This window comes from Perca fluviatilis, chromosome 15, assembly GCF_010015445.1.
Source record: "Perca fluviatilis chromosome 15, GENO_Pfluv_1.0, whole genome shotgun sequence".
NCBI lineage: Eukaryota > Metazoa > Chordata > Actinopteri > Perciformes > Percidae > Perca > Perca fluviatilis.
This window is the reverse complement of record NC_053126.1, coordinates 20,069,789-20,079,407: the sequence shown is the minus strand read 5'-3', so window position 1 is coordinate 20,079,407 and position 9,619 is coordinate 20,069,789. Positions and strand designations below refer to the sequence as shown.

At 38.7% G+C, this 9,619-nt stretch overlaps 1 protein-coding gene across 1 annotated transcript in view; it reads left to right on the top strand.

The window, feature by feature from the left end:
- Nucleotides 1-390: 390 nt before the first annotated feature.
- The window catches only part of LOC120575253 (alpha-2,8-sialyltransferase 8F-like), a 31,861-nt gene continuing 22,632 nt past the window's right edge, over nt 391-9,619 (top strand). Inside the window, exons 1-3 of the mRNA XM_039825965.1 lie at nt 391-711; nt 5,531-5,605; nt 5,743-5,817. Of these exons, the coding sequence (XP_039681899.1) occupies nt 614-711; nt 5,531-5,605; nt 5,743-5,817 (248 nt within the window). The 5' untranslated portion in view covers nt 391-613. The remainder of the gene's footprint in view (nt 712-5,530; nt 5,606-5,742; nt 5,818-9,619) is intronic.

Genomic DNA, 9,619 nt, shown 5'->3' with positions numbered 1-9,619 from the left:
TTACAGCTTTAATTATTAATGTTTTTTTTTAAGTTAATTTATTGTTTTTTATTTTCAGTTCATGAAATGTTGTCTTTCCTCATTTATGTTGATTTTGTGTATGAAGGAGGGAGATCGCATTCGCAATTGTTAAACTGGTAGATTTTACAATCACTGAATTGCGTAGAGTTTATTGTCTTGTTATTTGTTTATATTGATTTGTTTTTTTGTTTTTTTCTCGTCTGTTCTTTACATTTTCAAAATAAACACTTTCAAATAAAAAAATTTAAAAAACAATGGGACATGACAAGGATTAAAGGATGTGGAGCAACAAAAATATTAGGTTTGTCTCAGCTGGACACAAACAGGAAGAGAGGAAAGAAAGTAGAGCTGCACAGAAGACAGGACTTACTAAAACAACAAGCAGAAGACAGGCTAATAACTGAGGAGGCGTGCTCTTGTTCACCCAAGGAGGCAGAGCAACACTGTATAAAACCAGACAGGCACGCACGGGAACGAGCAGGAGGTCAAAGAAAAAAGAAACGCGAGAGGGCAAAGAGAGAGAGAGTGTGGAGAACAGAAGGCGAGGGGGCTAACAGGTGAAGTGCAGTTAGGATAGCAGGAGGGGAGAGGTATGAGGGGACAGCTCTTGACGTCATTCTTTTTGGTGGTCACTCTCTTCTGTTTGGGGAGCCTGCTGACCACTTTCATCTGGTACATGGTTGACAACAAGTAAGTGTGTCACTTCCTGTCACTTTGAGTGTGAAATGACTTTGGTGTTGAGAAAAAGAGGCTGTATATAGGCCTGTCGTGATATGCAATAAATCAATTAATCGCATTATAAATGAAAATGAGCTAGATAATTTTTCCGGGTGCGATAATTTCCATTTGCATGCTTGTTTGTTTTCCTTGTTTCTCTCTCTCTCTATCAAAGAGAGTGGATGAACACTCCGGTGCATCGGTGACCCTTCTCGGTTGCTTAGCGTAACGAGGTGTGAACCCTCGTGTCAGTCACTTGTCAGCCGCATGGTCCCTGTGTGGGGAGGCGGGACTCCTGGCGTAGCCTACCACAGAGTGCAGCAAAAGAGCCGCGTGAGGAGTATAGCCAGAGAAAACGCTAGTTGAGAATTGGAGGAATAAAAAAAAAGATGGAATTGATTTCAAACGCGACAGCTGCTGTGTGGGAGCGCTTCGGATTCAAACTGAATGACCGTGGTGAACCACTTAACCTGAGCGAGTCGGTATGTTGCATTTGTTGTAAAACAGTAGCAACTAAACTCTCTCTCTCTCTCTCTCTCTCTCTCTCTCTCTCTCTCTCTCTCTCTCTCTCTCTCTCTCCTTGGTGCACACCCTGCTGTGGACATAGACTGCAATCGGTGGCAGTTCTACATTGAATTACACCCCGGGCGAGACCCCCTTTAAGCGCCCCCCTCCAAAAAAAAAACACACATTTTGCAGAATTACTATAGTGTATATCTATTTTAAGTTCTGATAACTTATACTGTCATATGGAGTGTAGAATTGTGTTCATTGTCTTTTGAAAATGTTGGAGGTAGAGATTGTGCAACTTAAAAAGTATGTTTCCTGTTGTAATTGCAATAGTTAAATAACTGGATTCTCTTAAGTGTGTTTTTAAAATGTTCTAATGAAGGATTTGTGCAATTATGTTGTTGTTATAATATATATATATATATATATATATATATATATATATAAATGTGACAAAAATGTGACAAAAATACAATCAGATATATAAAATTTTTTTAACAAGAGCAGAGAGCAACAATACTATAAAATACTAAGAATATGCAAATAAAATATAGAATAAATATTCTAAATAGCACAAATCCTTTATTCTAAATAGCACAAATCCGTTATTCCCTAAAGAGAATCTAATTATTACACTATTGCACTAAGAACAGAAAACACAAACTAAAACTAAAACCTGACCTTTCCGGCCTTCCTTGATGCAAAATCATCAATGGTGTTATTGTATGAAATCTGCTCCCCTATTGAATGATTGATATTGACAGAAAGGCCAGTGAGCCGTTCCTGGGACATGGTTGACCGATCAGGTATGACTTGATCAACTTTAGTTTTGAAAAGCTCCTCTCTGCTTGAGCCACAGTGACTGGCAGAGTAGGCTAAGTGCAATCCTGAAAGCAGTCCAAACGTTGGGGTTGATCTCAGATAGATCTTTATCATCCCCCATTCCCCCCCTTGTCCGGACCGTTCCATTTGGGAGACCAAGCAACATATGCACCGATTTATGTTTTCCTCCGTGGGTGCTCACTGCACGCACTTTGAAAATAAAGTAGTCAAAAAATGTTTGCATTTCAGACGGCCGACACGAACACACACGCCTATCAACTCGACAATAAAGCCGTAAAGTAGGCTCTTTCAACTCAGGATAGGATTGTAGATGAAAAGTTTAACTGACACATAACCGCGATCAGCTTCTTGGGTGCTCAGTATTAGTGGAGCACCAATGGTATCGGTGCGTATGCCCAGCAACCCGTTCGACCCAGAGGTGAACTGTCCCCCGCTCCCCCCTCCCCTTTCCCCTTCTCACAGCTTCTCTGTGCAGCATGGTACCTTCTCAGCAAGCAGGGGCGCCAATTTGCCAATTCCCCACACGGTGAAATGACAGATAATACAGTTTTTTTAAGTTCTCGTGCCGCCCCCATGTGTCATGAAAAAATGCCGTCCCGGGCGGCTGCCCGCTTCGCCCATGCAAAAAAATGCTAGGCCTAGCTACTGACTGCAATTCACTTTCGCTTTATTAGGGCCCAAGCGCCGACAGCGGCGAAGGCCCTATTGAAACTGAAGGAATTATTGTTTTTTCTTTTTCCCGTCAAATGAATTGCCTTTTTGAGGGGCTTAACATATTCAAAAACTCACCAAATTTTGCGGTCGCATCAAGTCTTGTGAAAATGTACGTATTTTAAGGGTTTCGGGAATAGGCGCACAAAAATGGCTCGCTAGCGCCCCTAGAAAGTTAAAAAAATTGAGCCCCTGCAGTGCGTTTAACGTAGACTCACGGAACTTGGTACACATATGTAACATGTCAAGATGTACAAAAAAACTTCATTAGAGCCATACCTTAAACCCAACAGGAAGTCCACCATTTTGATTTCAAAGTTCAAAATTAGTGCGATTTTGGCCATTTCCACATGTTGTACTGTAATGAAATCCTCCTAGAGATTTCATCCGATCAACTTCAAACTCGGTCTGTGCCATCTTAAGATGTTAAAGATGAAAAGTTGTTAAAAGAAAAACTTTTCGTCATAGGGCGTGGCCGTGGCGGGGCGGCCATTTTGTGCATTTCGCCGCCGAAACAGGAAGTGGGTGTAACTTGAGTGTACATTGTCCAACCAAGGGGGTAAGCTTCGCTTCAGAACTCGAACCTCCGATAGCGCCATTTTGTTGCTACAAAGGTATCACCTCCTGTTAGCATTCCACTGACCGCCATTTTATTTTTACGTCACTTGACTGCGAATAACTTTACATCTGAAGCGTTTAAAGACTCTATTTGTCCATTGTTTAGTTCTAAAGAAACACAACAACGTATAAAAGGCTCCATTACCTTGTACCTCACATTATGGCTCCGTAGCAGACGTTTTTGTAAAAATAGGCTAACGATTGTGTCATAACCAAGTGACTTTCTGTCGCACAATAGAGGAATTACGCGGTAGTAAAGCTCAACAGTCGAGTAGCACATTGCTTACATTGCTGTTTAGGTTTAATTACTAATGTTAACTAGCATGTTAGTTAGCAATAATTAGCCTGTGGTTATGTTATCTCCTTACATATACCTCTCGTCTCTGTAAGATTGGGAATGATTGAGATTTCTCTTGGCACAGCTACCAGAAGACTTACAACTTTCAGACACGTTGCTCACGTCACATTTACGTTGTCTCTCTCAGTTGGAGGATGCACAGTAAAGCAAGAGATCACCGGAAAAGTGCTTCTAATAGCCTTCACCGATCTCCGTCCAGAGCAACGGGGTCTATTGGTCCATTATATATATGTCAATGTGTCCAACTGGCTCGAAACTTTTCAGGATTCATAAGAGTCCAACCCTGAGGACAAATAAAGGCCGATATTTACTTAAAGTCATAGCGCCCTCTAGTGACAACAGGAAGTAGGCCTAAAAGTTAAGGTGCTATACTTTAACGAACTCCTCCTAGAGATTTCATCCGATGGACTTCAAACTTGGTCTGTACCATCTCAACACCTTAATGATGAAAAATTATTAAAAGAAAAACCTTTCATCAGACGGTGTGGGCGTGGCGGCCATTTTGAGTGTTTAGTGATGAACAAAGAAGTTGTTGTAACTTGAGTGTGCGTTGTCATATCTGCCCGAAATTTCTCACGATTGACACCTACAGGCCAAAACTGACTTTTGGTCATAGCGCCCCCCGCTGGCACCAGGAAAACTGCCTTATATGACAAACATCATCCGATTTACATGAAACTCATAATGTGTGGTCTGCATGTGATACCGAGACGCCCCCTATACTGTAACCACGCCCACTTACTCAGGCCACGCCCCCTTTCATAACATTTGAACCGTTTAAAGGTAGAGTCTTGTGTGAGGTGTCATTGAACTCAGCAGAGACTTCCTTCTTCATTGGTGATGGTTTGACCCGCCCCCTATGCTTTAGCCACAACTCTTTTCACAGCTAATGAACCGTATGTTGTAGAGTCTTGTGTGAGGTATCGTTGAACTCAGCGGGAAGTTCCCTTTTCATTGTTGACGATTTGGCGGTCTGTCGTTGCCGCGTCGCGAGGCGTACGGGCGGTTAAGCGCAGCGCCGATGCGGGCCCGATGGGCCCATCGCCCTCGCTCGCAGCTTTAATTTTAACTTTATGCTTTATGCTGGAGAAATTATTTTTTAAAAGCTTCTTGCATATGGCCTGTTGAAGCATCTGCTTCATCTCTTTTGCACTTTTTGCAAGGTCCAAACTGGCAGTTTTGCCTGTTAAGGAATGTATCACTCTTATATTCTTTAGAAATAAAAGTTCATTGATCTTTGAAAAGGTGTACCTGTGTTATTATGCCATTATCATTATATTAGATGAAAATGGTCTCAGAACGACAATAGTATCGTTTATCGCAATAATTTCTGGGACAATTTATCGTCCAGCAAAATTTGTTATGGTGACAGGCCTAGCTGTATGTGTGAATAGGTCTCATAAGCCACCATGTCTATTTGTGCTTCAGTTTCTTGATTCCTCTCCCAATACTTAGCAATCTAAGAGTTAAGATACTAGAGGAGAATTTGGAAATTAATTGGGAAAATTTCACTTAACCTTGACTATTTGTTTTAAATGGTGTTAAGACAATGTTTTTGTTTTTTTTGGTTTCATTAAAAATTAAACATGAAAGGTGTGGTGGAGCAACTGGACCAACCACACCCATAACATATTAGACTATAGTTCCTTGTTATGATATGAAGCAAAGACAAATTTGATCAGAGCCAATTTGATCACGTTTTCTTACTGGTATTTACTCAACTGTCCCATTTCTCTGGTGTCCGCCCCACAGCAATGTGGAACCTCACAGACCGCCTTCTCACAAGAAAAGCCGCCCTCGGCCCTCTGAGCTCTGTAAAGGCTGCAGGTGAGAGTGAACACCATCACTGTTTCTCCTTAAGTGGCTTTTTTGTTTATGCCTTCATCAGATCAATTAATGTCAGAGCTACAGGGAATACACACCTGACTGTGTTGTGTGTGTGTGTGTGTGTGTGTGTGTCACAGGGAGGTCATTGAAAAAGTACAAAAGCGTTACTCTCAACCCTGGAAGAAGCAGGAAGACAATTACCAGAAGTTCAGGTAAAAAAACCGTCATCCTCTCAAAGTAAAAAAAAATATTATTTTGAATTTTGTAAATAAAACCCCCCAAAACAAAGCAAAACACATTGCGAATAATTGTCAGCTTCAGTGTCCATGGTCCATTTAGGCAGGAATTGTCTATACATTGTCACAGTCCGAAGATGTACACAGAGAGAGTACATCAAATTGCGAATGTAGACCCATTCACAATTTGGTGTTGCGGGAATTTCTCACTTGTACTGAGTTAGTGGGTCCCTAGACATGAAAAATCACAGAGGCGCTCTTCCGCCATAGTGCCAGGAATTACGAAATAGTCAAATCAAATATGGCTGCCATCGGATGATGAGGAAAATCCAACTTCTTTGTTTCTGAATGTATATACACATGTAATACCTCCATTTAGACTTAATATGGTATGTGGAATTAATTGCTGATATTGTTATGACCATATTGGGTGATTTGTTTTTTACCTTAAAAGGTCATGGTCAAGGTCATTTTCCTATTCTGAAGACCTTGGCCATAACTTGGCCATTATTATGAATAAAAACCAGATGCAATGAGTCTAATTCTACTAAATCTGACATTTAACATTCATTGCTAATATTGTTTTTAACATTAAGAATCATCTTGTCATTGAAATGTCAATGTCAACATCATTTTTGAAGATGTTTTGCTTTATAGTCACTTTTCATTGAATTTTTTTCCCACAATGATTTGTTTTAATTATAAGAAGACATGAAGAGAAGAAACGTAACAATTATAAACATCCCCTTGAACTTTTATTTTAATTGGGTGTTTGTACAATAATATAAAATAAAACAATTGGGTGCAAATAAAACTATGTAGCAATAAAAGTGATACAAATTACATCATACCAAATTAACTAAAAGTGCACCATATAGATTTGGTGGTAAGGGCTTCAGACATTTTGATGACAGGAGTGTGCCAAAGTGCTCCTTCCATCCATGTTCCGTTGTCTCTAGTGTTGCTTTGGGGTCCTTGGCTGTTGCAAGCAAGTGGCATGCCGTATGAACCAGAAAAGCCCCTCGTTGGATGTGGCCTCTGATCACACTTCTTGTGGGATGGAGAGCATCAATTCCAGCACTTCCACTGGTGTAGATTTCTACCCTGAAGTCATCAAATGTCTTAGCTGTTGTAGTTGATCTGGCCCCAGCCCAGACACGCAAGTACTTCTCAGCCAATGCTGCATCTTGCTCTGTCAAGGTGTCTGCCTCTCCAAAGTTGGCTAAGTATCGGACTGGGTCAGAAGCCATAGCAGCATGTATAGCCCCCACCTTGCTCATACAGTCATCTCCAGTCAGGATGTGTACTTTAATCACTGTCTTTGACAAGATGAGAGACAAGAGAAAAGAGAGTCTTTTGAGATTCATCAGAATAGAAAAATGACCTTTCAAGGTCAAAATCACCCAATATGGCCATATCAATGGTAGAAATTAATTCCACATACCATAATTAGTCAAAAAATAGAGGTATTAGAGGTATTTGTGTATAAACATTCAGAAACAACAAAGATAGATTTTCACAAAGATAGAGTCCACACTCTATTGAATGTGTCACAAGAACCTTTCAGTGTATGTCTAGGTTGCATTGTCATCTTGAGGGCATTAATGCCTCTCCAGATACTTTTTTGTGTGTTCTAGTAAATTATTAAAGTTAGCCTTCTCAAGTGTAAGTGTTGTTAAATGAGCTGGTTACATGTACACCTAGGTACTTAAAAGATTGATATTCAGTTTGAAGGAAATGCATCATAATCTAGTGTTCTGCTAATATCATTTATAGGGAAGAGTAGACTTTTTGATAAGTTTAGTTTATAGCCAGAGTAACTCCCAAATTCCTGTAGTAGCTGCAGGAGGTGAAGTATAGATCGGCTTGGGTCGGCGACAAAAAGGAGCAGGTTGTCCGCATAGAGCGCAGTCTTATGGGTTGTGTTTCCTGTCGTGATGCCCTTGATCCCTTCATTGTCCCTGAAGGCAATGGCAAGAGGTTCTATGGCCAAGTCAAATATGAATGGTGACAAATAACAGCCCTGAAGCATACCTTTATATATGGGAAAATATGCTGATATAGAGCCATTTGTTTTCACAGCAGACATTGGGCTACTGTATAACATTCTAATCCAGTTGCTGAATGTTTCTCCAAATCCAAACTTCTTTATGACTGCATGCAAATACTCCCACTCTATCCTATTGAAAGCCTTCTCGGTGTCAAGTGACAGAATTACCTCAGGCTGCTGTGTTGGATGGGTGAAATACATTACATTGAAGAGCCGCCTCAGATTGAAAAATGGCTGCCGACCTGGAATAAAGCCGGTTTGATCTTGATGTATATGTAATGGAATCACATCAATGATCCTCTAAGATTGAGAATTCCGAGTTGGTTACTTTACGTAGTGCCATACACAAACAAGAACTGAAGGAAGAAGTGAAAATCTAATTAAGTAAATAGAAGAAAAAGTCCACTCTGAGTGAGGTTTGTATAATGTTTCATAAATCAATGAAGGAAAATAAATTAAATATATAAAATAGATTATAAAAAGATAAGATCAAGGTGGAAATGGAAAAGGGTGAAAAGAAAAAACAGTCTGTCTGCACCTTAATTATTGACCATTGCACTCTGATTACAAGTAAACCCCCTGTCTGAATAGATACTGACATAATGGTTAATGCACACATTCAATGCAATTCAAAGATTTACATTCACACAATGTAAAAATATTATTTGTTATAAAGACCATAAACTATTATTTTACATTCTTCCAAATTAAGTTTTCAATTTGGAGAAACCCAATATTACTATTACATCCAAGTATAGTTTTTAGTTTAGAATAAACTAATTTAAACACTCTAATTTTGTTACAGGTAATTTTTTTAGTTCTTCTCCACTTAAATTTTTGATTCAGTCCAAACTATAACTTTTACCTATACCTTAATATAATTTCTTTAGTCACAAGCCAAAACATTACTTTATGTAGATCAATATAGTAACATCTAATGCATTTTTACATTTTACTTTCAGGTAATATAAAATTAGAATTTTCACTAAAACTAAAACATGTTACACTCAATGCTTAAATGACTTTAAATAAAGACAAGAATATTCTCATGAAAAGACCTTTGTTTAATGGGATGTCTTTTTTAAATGTGCATCACCTTTTGTAAAATAAAAAAATAACTTGAGGGAAAAAAAAAACAAGTATTAAAAAAAACATGTATACAATTAACCCTTGTGTTGTCTTCCGGTTGATGCACTTGTTGTCCTGGGTCAAAATGAACACTTTTTTACGTTTCTGTCCCTTTTTTAAAAGCACTTTGTTTGTGTCACTTTTTTCAATGCCATTTTTCACTAACACCAACTTATTACCACTAGTTGTACACTTATTGTTGGAATACATGGTCAATACATGTCATTTACAGGAAATTATACTTAACTTTGAAATAATGAATTATTTTGACTAAAATTAGAGGAACCTATGTTGATGGATAATCACAGACGTGTATCTCAAAGTTTAGTCAAGTTTTAAATCCATTTAAATCTTTTTTTCAAATGCTATAAAATTGTTTTGGGTAATTTGGTTAAAAAAAGAGCCATATTTCTGATATAGAAGTTTTGAGAACGGGTCAACACAAGGGCTAAGTGAAATGTTGGTCTTTGAGAGTTTTTTTCTTTTAAAAACCATATGCAACCTTAAATCACATCTTAACCTTTACAAAACATTGTAATGTAAACATGTAAAACTGGTTTGTTTATCTCATTTTAAACTTGAGATGTATTGTGTAAAAAT